This window comes from Mobula birostris, chromosome 22 (assembly GCF_030028105.1).
Source record: "Mobula birostris isolate sMobBir1 chromosome 22, sMobBir1.hap1, whole genome shotgun sequence".
Lineage (NCBI taxonomy): Eukaryota > Metazoa > Chordata > Chondrichthyes > Myliobatiformes > Myliobatidae > Mobula > Mobula birostris.
Genome location: NC_092391.1, coordinates 40,921,863 through 40,941,305, shown reverse-complemented (window position 1 = coordinate 40,941,305; position 19,443 = coordinate 40,921,863). Strand labels below are relative to the sequence as shown.

Below are 19,443 nucleotides of genomic sequence, written 5' to 3'. Positions count from 1 at the left end.
GCTAACTATTGAGAAGGGCACTGTTATAGGAATAACACTGCAAGCTTGATAGGGTGCAGAAGATATTTATAAGGATACTGCCTGAACAAGAGGGATTGAGTTATGGGGACAGGTTGACCACTCAATCTTTATTTCTTGGAGTGTAGGAGAATGAGAGGTGTCTTCATAGAAATTTATATAATCATGAGGGGTAAGATTATAGTGGAAAATCTTAGTCTTTTCACCAGGTTTCGGGTATCCAAAGCCAGAGGGCACAGATACTAAAGGGGAGAAATTTAAGAGAGATTTGAGAGACAACAACTTTACCCAGAGGATAGCAAGCACCTGGAATAAGTTTCTGGAGGAGGTAGTAAAGGTTGTAGAATTGCAACATTGAAGAGGCATTTGGATAAATACTTGGAAGGGATTATGGGCCAAACATGGGTAACTGTGACTTGCTGACTACAGCATACTCCCTGCATGAACCAGTGGGGCTGAAAGGCCTGTCCTTGTTGCATTAGTCCATGACTCTATTTAAAGCAGTCTTCCACTTTATCTATGTTGTCATTCTGAAGGCTTATGACTTTTTTTTCCATACAAAAAGGCAGATGTTGTGGCACCTAAGGTGCTGTATTTTTAAAAAAAGAATGCTTCCACTATCCCAATAGAAAGGGAGGCAGAAGTGATAATTGAGGAAGAAGTCTAATTGGTCATACTTAAAGTAACTGAGTCACCAGATCCAAATAGGATGCAGCAGAGATCACTTAAGGAAGTTGTGCTAGAGTTTGCTATAATCTTCCAATTCTCACTTGTTACAAGAAAGGTGCTAGAGGATTGGAAATGGCAAATGTATTACCCTTGTTCAGAAAGTAGTGTGAGCAAATGCCAATCAACTGCAGGCCAGTTAGTTCAAGTTAGGTTGATGACAAGGTTTTGGAAATAGTTAGAGAAAACATTAATATGTACAAAGAAAGATTAAATTGAAAAAAGAGCCAGCACAGAATTATTGAAAAACAAATTATTTTCAACTATCTTAGTTGAATTCTTTTTTAAAGAGATAATGGAGTTAATGAAAAGAATACAGGAAGTGTCTTCCACATGGGTTTTCAGAGCATATAGTCAAAGCACACATCAAAGGCTAGTTAGTGAAATTGATGTGGCATAGAATTTATACAACGTTTTGCATGAGCAGTGAAGTATTGAATTGACTTTATTTTACATCCTTCACATACATGAGTAAAAATTCTTGAGTTATGTCTCTGCCTGAATGTGCAATGTGCAAATTATAGTAATTTGTAACAAGTAGTATGTACAGTAAATTATACAACAGAACAGTCTATCTTAAAAGCAGATAGCAGCAGTTACTTTTCAATCTGGAGAAAATGGTTGTCAGATGTGATACCATGGAGTTAATTTTGAAACCACTTTATATATTAATGACGCAGGCATGACCAAGCAGAACAAAATTTTGAAATTTATGAATGAAACATAGCTTGGAATTGTAATAAATACAAGGATAAAAATACAACACAACAAACAAAGGGCCAACACACAAACTATTGGAGGAACTCAGTGGGTCAGGCAGCATCTTTAGAAAGAAATGTTTCAGAAGAAGGTTCTCAACCCAAAATGTCAGCTGCTCATTTCTCTCCATAGAAGTTGTGTGACTGTATGTTGGCCCGAATTCTAACATCTGAAGTCTGTCTCACCAAAGACATATGGTTGCTGTATGGGCATGCGAGCAGTTTTTAGTCGTGTGCACTGAAGTTTGGGTATATACATGGTTAAATCAGTGAGTTGTTATGTCTCCCTTCTTGCTGTGAAACGGGTACACCTCTTTTTCCCTTATTAGTGGGAGAGCCTGTGGTATTTTGAATTACCGGGTGAATGAGTAGTCTTTGGGGTACTGCAAGTCTGTGCCTTTATTGATGTTTGCTTCACGCTTGAGTGCTCAGTGGGGGGTTCTGACGCTTTTTTGCTGGTGGGGGTGGTTGGGGTCATTGCCTTGCTGTTGCTTGTGTGTGGGATGGGGAGCTGGGGGGGCTTTGGGGTTCTAATGTTTTAGCTGTCATTCATTCTTTGGGGCACTTCTCTGTTTTCATGGGTGTCTGCAAAGAAAAAGAATTTCAGGATGTATATTGTATACATTTCTCTGACATTAAATGTACCTATTGAACCTGTTGAAATCCTTGGAAGTGGAAAGGCATTCTAAGAATATGATTAGTAAATTATGTGATTCAATTACAAAGACTGGAATACAAAAGTGGGAAATGTGTTACAAACTGTGCAAAGCAAGGCTTGCGCCCCAACATGAATACTGCATTTAGTTGTGGTTGCCACAGTTTAGAAAGTGCATGAAGCTCATTGAAGCTGAACAGAAAAAGTATTTTAGAATGGTTCTGAAGGTGATGGCTTTCAATATAAGGTTAGACAGGAGGAACTGAAGTGCTTTTTTTTAAACAAAATGTTAAAAGGAAATTTAATGATGAACAAGATCCTGTCTTGTATAGAAAAAGTAAATAGGGAAGTGGATATTGCAATTGAAATTTTTAAACAAAAACTACAAGAAAAATTGAGGAATATTTCATTTTTAGTATGAGCACATGTTAGGATTTGGAATTTGCTTTCTGAATTAGTACTGGAAATAGAATCCATCAAAAATGTAATGGAACTGGCTGGTATTAACTGCTAGGAGCTGTCAGAAACCTGATGGACTCAATACTTATCATCTGGTTTGTAACAATTCTGTGATCTATAGATTATGTTGCATGAAATAACAAGGGTTAAACTTATTCCCTGGCTTGTGAAAATTCACATCTTCCTGTTCTGCCATTTCCCTTTTAATAGTCTGCTTTGCTTTATATGCCACAATACTGTTTTGCACAATGGTATCCTGCTGCTGTCCAAATGTCTGATATGAATTGAAAATAATTACGTGAGCTTCATGCTCTTTTAATCATTTTAGAATTTACTTTGACAAACTCAAGAAAATTAGCCCCTTTTAATATTTCGCTTCTGTGTTTCGGTAGTAATATTCTAACCATTCAAAAGTTCCAGTATTAAAGAGGGCATGTCTGGAGGGTGAGGGTTCTTAACAATGGACGCCACTTTCTTGAACCACTGGCTCTTGAAGATTTCTTTTCTGGTGGGGAGGGTTGTGCCTGTGATGGTGCTGAATGAGTCTACAACCCTTTGCAGTCTCTTGCCATCCTGTGCATTAGAGCACCAATACCAGGCTGTGATGCAACCAGTCAGAAACTGACTAACTTATAAATGGCATTTGAGTGTGTTTAGCCACATAGTCATGAGCGTAGAGAGAGTAGAGCAGTGGGTTAAATACGTGTCCTTGAGGTGCACCTGTGTTGATGTATCAGCGAAAAGAAGATGTTATCACCGATCCATACTAACTGGTCTCCAAATGTGGAAGTAGAGGATTCAGTTGCAAAGACAAGAACAATTTTGAATTTGGAAATGGAACAGGAACTGTCCAGCATGTTACTAAATGGGGCAAAAGCTAAGAAAACAATTCATTAGCTCTCTGGTGTGGCTCAGGTGCTAGTCCTTCAATGAAAGCTTAAACATTGACTATACATTCATGACATGATGCTTTGAGCATACATAACACGTTCTCTGAGTCTATCTGAAGTGTAGGGAAATCAGCCAGACTGGCTGATAACTTCTTTTGCTTTTATTGACAGGTCTCCATTTTCTCTCCTAATATATCATTATTTGTCATGGTATGTGGCACAAGACTCTCAACTTTCTGATCTAAATTGTATTAATTTGCAGCAGAGAGACTTGGAGTTGCATATTTGAAAGTCATTTTGATAAGATAGTCACTTTGGGTTTGTGAAAAAGGTACTTAATACAAAACAGGAATGTCATTCCAAGCCTCTACAAATAGTGTTAAAATTTCTGCTGGAACATAGTGTACAATTCTGAACAGCAATGCTGTAAGGTCTTGGAGAATTGTCAGAGGTGATTTGCTAGAATTGCTGTAGGGGTGAAAATCTCTATCTGTGGAGACATTGGAGATGTTGGGCTTGTTCTCCTATGACATGGATAGTTGACCAGATCTATTGAATGCAAAATTGAGAAGTTTTAATGAAACAGATGGGGAGGAAACTGTTTGTTCTAGTAAATGCCTTGTAGACATGTATTTGAATGACCAATTTGTAAATGTCATAACATTTCCATAGATGGCGAATATTGTTGCTGGAGACTGAATTAAGAGTAACTGATAATCAAGAGCTTATGTGATAGCTTCTTTTATCAATGAACTCAGAATGAATGATGACATCAAGTATAAAATTAGTACTTTTAAAAATAGCCCAGATATGATTGGTACTGCAAATGGTTCAGTAATTTGCAAGTTTGATGTAATGGAAACCTCTTTTAACAGCCAATCACATAGAGATATTGTTTTTCAGTATGTGTTATTTTGTGGAGCACACTTATTTTAATTAAGCATTGCTTTCTTCAATTGCAGGCCAAGAAAAATGCCCCATTCTTTACTCCTATATATTGCACAATTCATTGGCATATGGAGCAGACTGGTCAAGACTATCTATTGATACTCTGCCCACCACTGAGCCTTGCCCTGTATCGTCATCTTTATCTGAAACTCAAAGGAAAAAGGAATGCAAGCAAGGAACAAAGGAAGCAGAAATCAAATTCCGGCACCTGAAGATTCAGTATGAATCTCCCACTGGTTTATTTGATATGGTGGTGGAAGATGAGGTGGATGATTATGGCACTGAGGTTTCTGGCAGTTTGCAGGCCGGAGGTGCATCTCATAGTCCAAATGTGAACTGTGCCATTACAGAGCAACAGAATTACAAGGCAGGTATTGACTGGACAAAGAATAAAGGTGATTTGTTGGCAACATGTTCCTTCTATGACCATGTCTTGCACGTTTGGAAATGGGAAAGAAATAATATTGTATCTTCCATTTAATTTTCTATTTTAAAAAGTAATGTTTATAAAGTACTAGAGCAAAACCATACTTGGTAATGTGAGGGAGAAGAGCATAGTCTGGTCATTTTCATTTTTTCAATATCCTGCAGGAAAAAACTACAAGATTGAGCAATAAATTTATAATGAAGATAGTTCAATATTATTAAGTGATAGTGAGAGGTGTTAAGTGAAATTTCCTAATGTCAGCTGTGTAGCTGCTTCAGGTAAAGCAAAAAGTAGGAGAAATGTATTCACCATTAATTTCAAAATGTTCAACAACAAGAAGTGTGATGAGAAAATGGGGAGGAGAAAAAGATACACTAAGAAACATAGTATTACCAGTAATACATGAAGAATTTAGTCAGAAATGTTTCTTCATTCATTTATTAATTTAAACCAGAATTAAGAGTTGGCAAAGGAATTGAAAGATTTGTAGAAGTCATTTAAATCAGTTTATCTCCAAGGATTCATTTTGCTAGAACTTCCAGCAGTCAGGTGTCAAGAGATAATTTAGAATTTTAGGCAATAAATTGGAATTATTTATTATTTTTGTCAAATGCACTGAGGTAGAGTGAAAAGCTTGTCATACACCCATTCATACACATCAGTTTTTTACACAGTGCATTGAAATGATGCTTAATCTGGTGCTTTATAAATTTGTCTCAAAACGTCATGTGACTAGTAAATTGTTTCAGTTCACTTTTGTGGTGAGCTGAGTAGCTATACAATTGAAGCTTCTCATAGCAAACCTTTTTGGTCCTGTGGACCTCGTACATTAATTAAAGACTTGGATCTCAGGAGTTTTTGCTTTAGATTTCTAGAAGTCCATTGTAGTTGTGCAAGGCTAAATTTATTTTTACTCAAGTATGGAGTTAAACTATTTTTGTCAATCTTTTTGCAACTGCCGTCTGTAGACGTGTAAAACAAATTTTTAATGCATATACACATCTTAAAGATGCTCTAGAAGGTAATTATGCTATTTGATGTTTGTTCTTGAATATTCTTGGAAGTGTTCCCCATGGGGAGAGAAAGGGTGTTTGTAATAATGCTCTTTAATTATTTGTTACATCTATCTTCCTGTTCCCCTACCTTGCTCCATAGCATCCTGTGCCAAGATAAATTATGAGTTATGTTTAATGGGGAATAATGAGGTTAAGCATAATTCTGGTTGCTCCAGTTTCTTCCCACAGTCCAAAGACTTCTGATTACTAGGTTAATTGATCATTGTAAATTATCCTGTGATTAGACGAGGGTTAAATATGAGGGTTCTGGGCATTGCAGCTCGCTGGGCTGGAAGGACCTGTTCCACACTGTACCTCTACATAAGTAATTGTTTCTCAAAAAGGGATGTATTGAAAATATAATTGTTTCTCAAAGGGGTTATTTGTAAAACATTTTGATAGTACTTTAATTAAATAATTTACATTTATGTAATGTCTTTGAAGGTTGAATTATTTTGTCTGTTTAAACTATATTCTTGAAATAAATGCTCTGATCAATCATCTTTAAAAGAAAACAACCTGATAGACATTGGATGTGATCTGAATCTTTGGCTGAATTCGAACAGAACAATAGCAAATACAGTTGGCTCAAACATTTATACATCATGGTTTATATAATGTCACGTAAAGTGAGGGATAACATTCCCATTGTACTAGGCAAAAATGTACTTTCATTACTAATGGTAAAGGCAGACTTGTTTTTGACATATCCATAACTATACATTACAATTTCTGGCCAACAGTACTTTTCTAATAATTCATGAAAAAGCTCTGTTGTTTAAGACAGTGCTCTGACGTGTTTATATAAAATAGTTGATACTAAATATTCCAGCTGTTTTCTAAGTATTATGGATAATACAATTAAACTCAAATCACCTTGGGCTTAAGGAATGAGCTTTTTTATTACAACATGCTTTAATGCTTTAAATTTACATATCTTGGTCTACCAACAAAATATGTTGAGCAAAGTGATGTTAGGGAAATTCTTGAAAAGTGGAGTAGTAAACATCCACAGCTCTACCTTCATCAATCTCTTTTGTCAGTTTTTTTAAAAAAAACTCAACCAAGTTTGTAAGACACAACTTGTACAGCACAGTCATGCTGACTGACCCTAACTAGGCCATGATTTTTCAAATGCTATCCCTAAGAATCCTCTCCAGTAACTTCCCACCATTGACATGAGCCTCATTGGTCTGTAGTGACCAGAATTCTCTCTATTTCGCTTGAATAATGGACACAACAGTGGCTACTTGCCAGTCATCTAGTACTTTGCCTGTGGTTGGAGAGGACACAGATATTGCTCAAGGGCCCTGCAATCTCATCTCTGGCCTCTCGATAACCTGTGGTATAACCTGTCAGGCCCTGAGGACTAATCTACCTTACTATTTAAGAGACCCAATGCAACTCCTTTGTTTCAAAATGCCCAGTATATTAGCACTGGAACACACTTCCTGAGCAGTTGGTGGAGGCAGGTATTCTCACAACATTTTAAGTATTTAAGGTGAGCTCTTGAAATACTATGAGTTTGGACGCTATGGTCTGAGTGTCAGAAATTGGGATTAGTAGCGAGTGTTATCATGACTGGATCAGATGGTAGGCCAGTGGGCCTGTTTATGGGCCCTGCGGGTAATCACAACAGGGCCAGATCAATGCAGAAGTTCCTTATGGTAGTGCCATCAGTCTTGCTTAGTGAATAACCTCTCCTCATGAGATGGGAAATGCATATTCACTGATAGTGTTTGGTTCCAATTCCTTCAGATAGTGAAGCATTCTATTCCTGTATGCAGGAAAACTTGGGTAACAATCAGTATAGGTATCATTTGAAAATTTCCCTATAACCAGTCAGGGGCTTAGCGTTAACTCAAAGTTGATAGGAAAATGGGCATAAGAATTATGGGTACAAGATGGCTTCAACAGAATGAACTGCTGAGTCTTTCCACACAGACATGTTCCCTTTTCCTTAGCTGGCTTCCCCTACAATCAGTGCTGACAAAACCCTCATCTGTTTTTTGTACCTGTGGTCTTGTGCCCTCTTCTCTCAGCCAGAACAAGGATGGAGTTTTCTGGTCCTTGTCTTCTACCCCATCAACCTCCATACTGAATGGATCAAATTTTAGAATTTATGCCACCTACAATGAAATTCAACTTCCAGCCACATTATCTACAGGAATTATCAAAGAGATTGTAAATCCTGTGGTTCAAAGCCAAATGAGTGATAGCAAGGGCAACAAAATCAGGGATCACAGAAACCCAAGGAAGATGTTTGGAGTGTGGCAGCGTACTATCCATTTTTAAAAAGAGCATGAATTAATCTAGATAATTAATATTTGCTTTATTAAATTGTGCTAGAAAAGCTGATATTGTAATAAAATCTTCTGTATCCAGTGCAGCTAGCTTCCTTTATGCTGGTGAGTCCCATGTAGGTTGGGGAACTGCTTTGTCAAGCACCTTCACTCCATCTGGTGGCCAGCTATTTTAATTTCACTGTGTTGGTCCATACTGCCACAACGAGGCCATTGTCAGGCTGGAGGAGCAACACCTTATATTCTGTCTGGGTAGCCTACAAGCTGATGGCATAAAACATCAATTCCTCTAATTTCTGGTATTTTCTCTCCCCCCCCCCTTTTTTTTTCCATCCCATGTTCTGGTTCTCCTCTTCACACTTCTCCTCACCTGCCCATAACCTCCCTCTGGTGCCCCTCCTCCTTCCATGCTTCCATCTCCTCTCCCATCAGATTCCTCCTTTCTTTAGCCCTTTTCCACCTATCACTTACCAGCTTTTCATTTCATCCCCAATCCACCTTTCACTTCACCTGGCTTCACCCATCACCTTCTACCTTGTACTCCTTTCCCACCCCATATTTTATTATTCTGACTTCTTCCCCCTTTCTTTCCAGACCTGATAACAGGTCTTGACCAGAAATGTTGACACCCTGCCTCCATAGATGCTGCCTGATCAGCTGAGTTCCCCTAGCATTTTGTGTGTTACTAAAGGCCAGATGCATTCAGCCAATTTTAATACCTGTATTTTATAATACAGGAGTGGTGTTGACATGCAAGTATTAGAGGCTGCAGGATTTGCTAAAGGTTATTGGTAGAGACAGAAAATACATTCACAATCAACAAGTGGATAACAGAAACAAATGGGAATGTAGCAGGGAGGTGCAGTTTGAATTATTTGTTTTTAGGAAGCAAGCATTGTTTGGGAAACGGTTGTATTTTTATTCAGTTCCAGGACACAAGTCACATATCCCCAAAATAAGACATGCTAGTTGAAAATTCGTAATAAGGTGGATGAATTGAAAGTGCAGATTGTTATTAATGATTATGACATAGTTGGGATCACAGAGACATGGCTCCAGGGTGACCAGGGATGGGAGCTCAATGTTCAGGGATATTCAATATTCAGGAGGGATAGACATGAAGGAAGGGGAGGTGGGGTGGCGTTGCTGGTTAAAGAAGAGATTAATGCAATAGAAAGGAAGGACATAAGCCAGGAAGATGTGGAATCGATATGGGTAGAGCTGCGTAACACTAAGGGGCAGAAGACGCTGGTGGGAGTTGTGTACAGGCCACCTAACAGTAGTAGTGAGGTCGGAGATGGTATTAAACAGGAAATTAGAAATGTGTGCAATAAAGGAACAGCAGTTATAATGGGTGACTTCAATCTACATGTAGATTGGGTGAACCAAATTGGTAAAGGTGCTGAGGAAGAGGATTTCTTGGAATGTATGCGGGATGGTTTTTTTGAACCAACATGTTGAGGAACCAACTGGAGAGCAGGCTATTCTGGACTGGGTTTTGAGCAATGAGGAAGGGTTAATTAGCAATCTTGTCGTGAGAGGCCCCTTGGGTAAGAGTGACCATAATATGGTGGAATTCTTCATTAAGATGGAGAGTGACATAGTTAATTCAGAAACAAAGGTTCTGAACTTAAAGAGGGGTAACTTTGAAGGTATGAGATGTGAATTAGCTAAGATAGACTGGCAAATGACATTTAAAGGATTGACGGTGGATATGCAATGGCAAGCATTTAAAGGTTGCATGGATGAACTACAACAATTGTTCATCCCAGTTTGGCAAAAGAATAAATCAAGAAAGGTAGTGCACCCGTGGCTGACAAGAGAAATTAGGGATAGTGTCAATTCCAAAGAAGAAGCATACAAATTAGCCAGAGAAAGTGGCTCACCTGAGGACTGGGAGAAATTCAGAGTTCAGCAGAGGAGGACAAAGGGCTTAATTAGGAAGGGGAAAAAAGATTATGAGAGAAAACTGGCAGGAAACATAAACACAGACTGTAAAAGCTTTTATAGATATGTAAAAAGGAAAAGACTGGTAAAGACAAATGTAGGTCCCCTGCAGTCAGAAACAGGTGAATTGATTATGGGGAGCAAGGACATGGCAGACCAATTGAATAATTACTTTGGTTCTGTCTTCACGAAGGAGGACATAAATAATCTTCCAGAAATAGTAGGGGACAGAGGGTCCAGTGAGATGGAGGAACTGAGCGAAATACGTGTTAGTAGGGAAGTGGTGTTAGGTAAATTGAAGGGATTGAAGGCAGATAAATCCCCAGGGCCAGATGGTCTGCATCCCAGAGTGCTTAAGGAAGTAGCCCAAGAAATAGTGGATGCATTAGTGATAATTTTTCAAAACTCGTTAGATTCTGGACTAGTTCCTGAGGATTGGAGGGTGGCTAATGTAACTCCACTTTTTAAAAAAGGAGGGAGAGAGAAACCGGGGAATTATAGACCAGTTAGCCTAACGTCGGTGGTGGGGAAACTGCTGGAGTCAGTTATCAAGGATGTGATAACAGCACATTTGGAAAGCGGTGAAATGATCGGACAAAGTCAGCATGGATTTGTGAAAGGAAAATCATGTCTGACGAATCTCATAGAATTTTTTGAGGATGTAACTAGTAGAGTGGATAGGGGAGAACCAGTGGATGTGGTATATTTGGATTTTCAGAAGGCTTTCGACAAGGTCCCACACAGGAGATTAATGTGCAAACTTAAAGCACACGGTATTGGGGGTAAGGTATTGGTGTGGGTGGAGAGTTGGTTAGCAGACAGGAAGCAAAGAGTGGGAATAAACGGGACCTTTTCAGAATGGCAGGCGGTGACTAGTGGGGTACCGCAAGGCTCAGTGCTGGGACCCCAGTTGTTTACAATATATATTAATGACTTGGATGAGGGAATTAAATGCAGCATCTCCAAGTTTGCAGATGACACGAAGCTGGGCGGCAGTGTTAGCTGTGAGGAGGATGCTAAGAGGATGCAGGGTGACTTGGATAGGTTGGGTGAGTGGGCAAATTCATGGCAGATGCAATTTAATGTGGATAAATGTGAAGTTATCCACTTCGGTGGCAAAAATAGGAAAACAGATTATTATCTGAATGGTGGCCGATTAGGAAAAGGGGAGGTGCAACAAGACCTGGGTGTCATTATACACCAGTCATTGAAAGTGGGCATGCAGGTACAGCAGGCGGTGAAAAAGGCGAATGGTATGCTGGCATTTATAGCGAGAGGATTCGAGTACAGGAGCAGGGAGGTACTACTGCAGTTGTACAAGGCCTTGGTGAGACCACACCTGGAGTATTGTGTGCAGTTTTGGTCCCCTAATCTGAGGAAAGACATCCTTGCCATAGAGGGAGTACAAAGAAGGTTCACCAGATTGATTCCTGGGATGGCAGGACTTTCATATGAAGAAAGACTGGATGAACTGGGCTTGTACTCGTTGGAATTTAGAAGATTGAGGGGGGATCTGATTGAAACGTAGAAGATCCTAAAGGGATGGGACAAGCTAGATGCAGGAAGATTGTTCCCGATGTTGGGGAAGTCCAGAACGAGGGGCCACAGTTTGAGGATAGAGGGGAAGCCTTTTAGGACCGAGATTAGGAAAAACTTCTTCACACAGAGAGTGGTGAATCTGTGGAATTCTCTGCCACAGGAAACAGTTGAGGCCAGTTCATTGGCTATATTTAAGAGGGAGTTAGATATGGCCCTTGTGGCTACGGGGGTCAGGGGGTATGGAGGGAAGGCTGGGGCGGGGTTCTGAGTTGGATGATCAGCCATGATCATAATAAATGGCGGTGCAGGCTTGAAGGGCCGAATGGCCTACTCCTGCACCTATTTTCTATGTTTCTATGAGAAGACCCTGAAATCCAGAAATAGAGCTTTAAAATTTGAACAATCTGTTGAGTTTAATTTAGAATAAATCAAATCCAATAAAGGTACAAAATTATTTTGGAACATTCGGATAACCAGTAACAAATCTTATTAATTTGTATTATGATTTGTGTTCAGATTTGTGGATGGAACCAGAATAGAAATTGACCATTAGCTAAATTAATAAAAATCATTTGAGAACTGATTTTTCATACTTAAGCCTGTCCCTCCAGAGGCAATACAATAACTCTGGACTTATTTGGGAACATGGAAATTGCTTGATAAATAGAATACCTTGGATCATTTAGTTTACCTTCCCAACTGGATGGAAACCAGTGAGACAACAATGTTGTTAAATAAATAAATAAATTCTCACAAGCTATGCTTTAACAAAGGCACACATACTACAAGAACACTCGAGTGTAAAGAGATTCAGGAACTTTAATTACTATTGGATCTTTCCTCTGAAAGTTTTAGTACAAAAATGTTGCATTATATTAATTATCTTCAATATTGTGAAAGGCACAATTAGTTCCTCTACAGTTTAGGTAGATCTAACTTTTTTTACATTGTATTTCCTAATATTTTAGTAATAATAGGAACATATTAAAGACAATTTGATTAGTTTTTACCATTATTGGTACCAAAAGGTAGTTGACATCTCAGTGCAACAAGTATATTTATTCATCAACTTAGGGCATAAATGTAACTTTACTGATTACACCACTGATGGTAGCCACTTCTCATTTATTTCTTCATTCAGTCCATGAATAAAAAGGCATAATCTCAGAAAATCCAGTTATTATTACTGTACATAATTTTTTGGAAACAGCTGGAACAGCTTGCCCTCTTGTGATGGTTCAAAGCCATATTTTTCTAGGTTGTTCGGGTCAAAGGTACCCGCCTGAAAATCTTTCTCTATTTGTACAGCAGCAGTTTCCATGAAGAGCTTTTTGGCTGTCAAGGGTTGCTCTGTTCCCGTTGGTGCTTTGTAAGACACGTATGGTTTTAGATTGAAACCTTCCAAATTAGGAACCATCAACTCTGGTACCATTTGTCGTATCTTTACAAACTTTTTGCTGGATGTTATAAATCCTGTTGGCTTGGTTCCCCGGGATCTGTAGAAACTTCTGGGTCCACGTTTGCTTGTGAGTTCTGCAGTCCGATCAGCTCCACGCACCAAACCCCGAGCCAGATTTGATAGTAAACCCATGATTAATTATACCTAACATAGATGAATAAAGTTGTTAGGCATGTTGTATATTTAAAGATATAATCTTTCACAAACATTTCCCAAGAGTAGCATATTTTATTGTCAGTTCAAAGAACATTTTCCAGTTTCCCCAAAGGAATTGTGCATGTTGCTCACCAAGAAAGATGGATTACATTTCAAAACATTGCAATGATTACAGAACTGAAACTTTTTTTTTCCTGAGGAATTCAGTACAACTTTGGGCAGCTACAGAAATATTTTCTGATAACTCATGCAAGAAAACCAATCACCATTTTTAAGATTCTTAAATATAAAATCTCCACTTCACAAAAGATGCATTGCCTCTTGTCGTGGATTTAACATGGAAACATTGCCACCTGCTGTTCTCATACAAGATCTCACCCCAACTTGGAAATTTACCACACTTTCCTACGATGTCACTGCATCAAAAATGTGTAATTCCCAACAAAACAGAGGAACCATAACAGCTCATGAAGGATATTCAGATAATTAGGTGCAAGTTATAAATAGTTGTATTGTTATGCAAAATGTGGTTACAAAGGAGATTGTATTAAGAAGTTGTTACCAGGACTGAAAATTTTAGCAAGAGGAAATAATGGATAGGCTGGGGTTGCTTTCAGTGGAACAGTGGTACCTGGGCAAGGATTTCACTGGTGTGTATAAATCTGAAGGAAACAAAAAAACAAACAGGAAAGTGTTAGGAACTTTAGAAGTTAGATCAAAAATTTGAAACAATCACTTGAACAAGATTCCTACTATTTGTGAGAGGGAAAGAAAAATAAAATACCTATTAGTTAAAGATTCAAAGTACATTTATTACCAAAGTATGTATACAGTATACAACCCTGAGATTTGTCTAACCGCAACAGCCATGAAACAAATAAAACCACCAAACCCCCAACATATAGAAAAACCATATCATACAAATGACAAAAAAAGTGTGAAAAACACAGAAAATAAAACAAAACACCAAATCACAAGTCAACAAAACGGTCCAGGAATGTTCAGTTTCAGCTAACAACAATTCAAGGGAAAATTTGAGAATCTCCAATGAAATATGTAACAGAACTTCTAGAAATGAAGAATAGCATTGAGCTATCATTTGATTTATTAAAAGGAAACCACCTTCAACTAATATATTGAAAATCTTTTAATGATGTGACTAGTAAAATCGGTAAGATGGGATATGGTGACTTTTGATTAGATCTCAAGATCAACGAGACTAAAGGACATAGAATTGGAAAATGGTCAATAAAAAACTCTTTTAAACTCGTTAACTTAAAAAAAAAGATTTACTTGCCACAGGGAGGGTGCAACAAAGATTGAAGATTGGTTCCTGAATGCATGTTTGCTGTATTAGGAGAGATTGAGTAGACTTAGCCTGTGTTTCCTGCATTCGAGTAGACTGAGAGGTGATTATATTGAAACTTACACAATTCTTACAGGGCTTGATGGGGAATCTGGGGAGGATGATTCTCTTGGCTGGGAAGCAGAGAAGTATTACAGTCTCACAATCAGAGGGAGGCTCTTTTGAAATGAGATAAGAAACATTTCTCCAGTCAGTGGGTAATGACAATTTGGAATTCTCTAACCTGGAGGACAGCTAGGGCATTGTAAAAGAGGCCAAAAGATTTCTATAGGTTAAGAGAATCAAAGAGCTCAGGAAAATGATACTGAGGTAGATCAACACAATTTTAATTAATCGCAGAAAAGGCTGGAAGGGCCAGATGGCCTACTCCAACTTTAATCATAATTAACAACATGGAAATATTTGGATATGAAAAAAAAAGATTTTCAACCAGAGGGTGACAAGAGCTCAGGATTCACTCCCTAAAAATACAGGCAGAAACACATCACATTTAAAGAGCATTCAGCTAAAATCTATGACCTGAAAGGTTATGAATCTTGTGTGGAAGGTTTATCAGGCAGGGAAGCTTTTTAAAATTATTGGCATTGACACCAACAGACAACTATACTTCTCCGATGCCTTAGATTTTATGATTCTATCACCTGGATGACAGCCATTCCCGAGGAGAGTGAAGTGGTTAGTGTCACAACCTGCTGGACAAACATAGCCTTTGCTACAAGGGCAAGCATACATAAGATATAAAGAAAACCACCAGGGATCCAGCCAACTGTTAAATAACTGCAGTAACACACAACCTGATGGCAGAACTCAGAGGGGGTCGAACAACATTTGTAGAGATGCGGTGGGGAGTAAAGATTTGCCCATATTTCAGGTCAAAACCCTGACCATGCATGGGAAATAATGCTGATGGTCAGGAGGGTGTCGAGGAACGTTTAGCTGACTAAGACGAGAGGGCCTAGAAAAAAAAGAGGCCAGCAAATACTCCTCGGGAATGGCTGTCATCCAGGTGATAAAATCTTCTTAGTTTAGTCCTATGTTTAAAGTGTTCCCTAGATTGCCAAGTCGTACTTGGGCCACACGTTTAATAAGGAGCTGCCCATTAGGATGCAAGCTAACAGCCTGCTAAGTTTCCGGCTTCAAACTCAAGTGACCTCACAACCAATAAAACATCAAAGCTTCACGATTTCCAACACTTTCTGTACCTTCCCTCCACTACAGATCAAATGGCCGGTTTCTGATTCATCTACAAATTTAATACAGCAGTAATTTTACGGGCAAAAGGACACTGCGACAGGAACCATAGATCCATAGAAACTACAGCACAGAACCAGGCCCTTTGGTACTTCTTGGCTGTGCCGAACCATTTTCTGCCTAGTCCCACTGACCTGCACACGGACCATATCCCTCCATACACCTCCCATCCATGTATCTGTCCAATTTATTCTTAAATGTTAAAAAAGAACCATTTACTACCTCGTCTGGCAGCTCATTCCGTACTCCCACCACTCTCTGTGTGAAGAAGCCCCCCCCAATGTTCTCTTTAAACTTTTTCCCCCTCACCCTTAACCCATGTCCTCTGGTTTTTTTCTCCCCTTGCCTCAGTGGAAAAAGCCTGCTTGCATTCACTCTATCTATACCCATCATAATTTTATATACCTCTATCAAATCTCCCCTCATTCTTCTACGCTCCAGGGAATAAAGTCCTAACCTATTCAACCTTTCTCTGTAACTGAGTTTCTCAAGTCCCGGCAACATCCTTGTAAACCTTCTCTGCACTCTTTCAACCTTATTTATATCCTTCCTGTAATTTGGTGACCAAAACTGAACACGATACTCCAGATTCGGCCTCACCAATGCCTTATACAACCTCATCATAACATTCCAGCTCTTATACTCAATACTTCGATTAATAAAGGCCAATGTACCAAAAGCTCTCTTTACGACCCTATCTACCTGTGACGACACTTTTAGGGAATTTTGTATCTATATTCCCAGATCCCTCTGTTCCACTGCACTCCTCAGTGCCTTACCATTAACCCTGTATGTTCTATGTTGGTTTGTCCTTCCAACGTGCAATACCTCACACTTGTCAGTATTAAACTCCATCTGCCATCTTTCAGCCCATTTTTCCAGCTGGTTCAAGTCCCTCTGCAGGCTCTGAAAACCTTCCTTACTGTCTACTACACCTCCAATCTTTGTATCATCAGCAAACTTGCTGATCCAATTTACCACATTATCATCCAGATCATTGATATAGATGACAAATAACAATGGACCCAGCACTGATCCCTGTGGCACACCACTAGTCACAGGCCTCCACTCAGAGAAGCAATTCTCTGCCACCACTCTCTGGCTTCTTCCATCGAGCCAATGTCTGATCCAATTTATCTCCTCTCCATGTATACCTAGCAACTGAATTTTCCTAACTAACCTCCCATGCTGGACCTTGTCAAAGGCCTTACTGAAGTCCATGTAGACAATATCCACTGCCTTCCCTTCATCCACTTTCCTGGTAACCTCCTCGGAAAAACTCCAACAGATTGGTCAAACATGACCTACCACGTACAAAGCCATGCTGACTCTCCCTAATAAGCCCCTGTCTATCCAAATGCTTGTAGATTCTGTCTCTTAGTACTCCCTCCAATAACTTACCTACTACTGACTTTAAACTCACCGGCCTATAATTTCCCGGATTACTTTTCGATCCTTTTTTAAACAACGGAACAACATGAGCCACTCTCCAATCTTCCGGCACTTCACCCGTAGACAGCGACATTTTAAATATTTCTGCCAGGGCCCCCGCAATTTCAACACTAGTCTCCTTCAAGGTCCGAGGAAACACTCTGTCAGGTCCCGGGGATTTATCCACTTTAATTTTCCTCAAGACAGCAAGCACCTCCTCCTTTTCAATCTGTACAGTTTCCATGGTCTCAATACTTGATTCCCTCAATTCCATAGATTTCATGCCAGCTTCCTTAGTAAATACAGACGCAAAAAAACCTATTTAACTCAGCGGGCCAGGTAGCATCTATAGAGAGAAAGGGACAGTTGACGTTTCTGGTCGAGGGCCCTTCATCCAGATCTGTTACCATCCATTCTTCATGAAGCACACCGATCCTACCAGAACCGCTGAGTTCATCCAGCATCTAGAGTCTCTTTTATCTCCAGCAACTTAAGGGTCTCCCTGCCTCGAACCACCACTCACTGTCTGGGAGCTCGTCCAACAACCTCTCTCAAAGGCAGGAGCCTGGTCATTTCTCATTTCGAGGGTCCCACCGCTGCGGCCCTCTCATCCAGGCCCTTTCTTGTTCCCTCCTTTTTATCAGCCTTTTGGCCTACTGCCCGCACCACTCCTCAACCCTTTGACCTTCAACCAGTACCTCGCCCCGTACCACGGCTCTTTGCCCCCTCACCGGCTGCCGATCAGATTTCCTCCAGGCTCCTTCCGACTGCGACCCGCCCCGGCAAACAATAGCCCTCGTCATTGGTTTTCTCGCGAGCGTCCAATTAGAGTAGCTCTTGCTGCCGCTGCTCTGGGAACGGACCTATCAGGGAGGCGACTGGCTACACGGCACAACAACGGGCAGTATTGGGTCAGCAGAACTGGCAACGGGTTCAGCCCGGCGGGAGGGGCGGCGGTAGCGGCAACGGCCATGGACACGGGCACCGTACCGCCCGATCAGGAGATGATGCTCGACCCAGGTGATGGGCCGTCCCGGTTGTGTTTATAAAGCAGATGGAGCTTGAGGACAAACTTTGGGAGGAGGGGCCGGGGAAAAGGGGCAGGTGGGGCGCCGGAGCCGGCTGGGGAGAAGGGAAGGGGAAGGGACAGGGACCTAGGAGCCCAAAGTATATCGCCTAATTGATGATAAACAAGGGAATGGAAGGTTGCGGTGCGCTGTTGGAAATGTGGAGCCCTTAGATTCAGATCAGCTGTGAACTTGTCAAATAGTAAAACAGGTTTGGGGACTGTGTAATAATTACCGGTAATTTTTGTTCTTGTATGTGTTCGTTGATGTCAGCGCCCTCACTCATTAGTGTGCACTTGTATCTAAACGTACCCGTCTGTAAAGGAGCATTTCTATGCTGTGTTGGGCAAACAGTTTTCGACAAGTAATGCCTGGATGTGACGTTATCGCTGCAAGTTCACATAGGTACAGTGGAGCAAAAATTCACAACAATTGACATCCAAAAGTTTGGAGCTGCTTTGCGTTAGCAGGTTAAGGGTCTCTTAATTTAAAAGGCAGATTAACAGTCTGATCACGCAGCATACAATTGAAATCATAACTAGTTTGGCACACAGGTACGTGCCACAGTTTGACATCTGCTGCATTTGCTTACATCTCAGATGGTAGAAGAAAGTGCTTTTTCAATAGAACGTCTCGGAACATGTGAACTGATAAGGTTCTAGGAGTGTTTGTATCCAAAGTTCAAAGTGCACAATTTCATGTTCTGTTGCTGAGTTCTTGTATTTCCTGCCATTTAAAAAAGAAATGCCATATAGCAGCTACATTTTTGGCTAAGTAGGTTAAATGGCATTTGTGTAGTCAATAATTGATGAGTTAGACCATAAGATCATAAGACAAAGGAGCAGAAGTAGGCCATTCGGCCCATCGAGTCTGCTCTGCCATTTTATCATGAGCTGATCCATTTTATCCTATTTAGTCCCATTCCCCTGCCTTCTCACCATAACCTTTGATGCCCTGGCTACTCAGATACCTATCAATCTCTGCCTTA

General features: G+C 40.1%; 3 protein-coding genes across 13 annotated transcripts in view; 2 read left to right on the top strand and 1 right to left on the bottom strand.

The window, feature by feature from the left end:
- The window catches only part of dph7 (diphthamide biosynthesis 7), a 44,872-nt gene extending 38,188 nt beyond the window's left edge, over positions 1–6,684 (top strand). For 3 of the 5 annotated variants that reach the window (XM_072240537.1, XM_072240538.1, XM_072240540.1), the window contains one exon: positions 4,469–6,683. In XM_072240537.1, the coding sequence (XP_072096638.1) occupies positions 4,469–4,935 (467 nt within the window). In that variant the 3' untranslated portion in view covers positions 4,936–6,683. Of the gene's footprint in view, positions 1–4,468 lie in introns of all 5 variants that reach the window. The other 2 variants (XR_011882850.1, XM_072240539.1) reach the window with 2 other exon arrangements.
- Positions 6,685–12,217: 5,533 nt separating this feature from the next.
- mrpl41 (mitochondrial ribosomal protein L41) lies at positions 12,218–18,203 on the bottom strand. Of its 6 annotated transcripts, XM_072240535.1 has the most exons (3): positions 18,120–18,144; positions 13,972–14,002; positions 12,218–13,328 (listed from the first exon to the last, which is right to left on the bottom strand). In XM_072240535.1, exon 3 carries the CDS (start codon positions 13,314–13,316, stop codon positions 12,909–12,911), a length of 408 nt encoding a protein of 135 aa, XP_072096636.1. In that variant the 5' UTR covers positions 13,317–13,328; positions 13,972–14,002; positions 18,120–18,144; the 3' UTR covers positions 12,218–12,908. The 6 variants fall into 6 exon arrangements, with proteins under 6 accessions (XP_072096636.1, XP_072096637.1, XP_072096632.1 ...); XM_072240536.1 differs by lacking the exons at positions 13,972–14,002; positions 18,120–18,144 and adding an exon at positions 17,381–18,037; XM_072240531.1 differs by lacking the exon at positions 13,972–14,002 and having other exon boundaries at positions 12,219–13,328; positions 18,120–18,203.
- A 54-nt stretch (positions 18,204–18,257) lies between these two features.
- pnpla7b (patatin-like phospholipase domain containing 7b) overlaps positions 18,258–19,443 on the top strand; it is a 329,157-nt gene continuing 327,971 nt past the window's right edge. For both annotated transcript variants that reach the window (XM_072240527.1, XM_072240529.1), the window contains exon 1: positions 18,258–18,408. In XM_072240527.1, coding sequence (XP_072096628.1) covers positions 18,360–18,408 — 49 coding nt within the window. In that variant the 5' untranslated portion in view covers positions 18,258–18,359. The remainder of the gene's footprint in view (positions 18,409–19,443) is intronic.

Bases quoted from the DNA above. Each gene is read 5' to 3' on its own strand.
- mrpl41 (XM_072240531.1), bottom strand. From the start codon at position 13,316: ATGGGTTTACTATCAAATCTGGCTCGGGGTTTGGTGCGTGGAGCTGAT.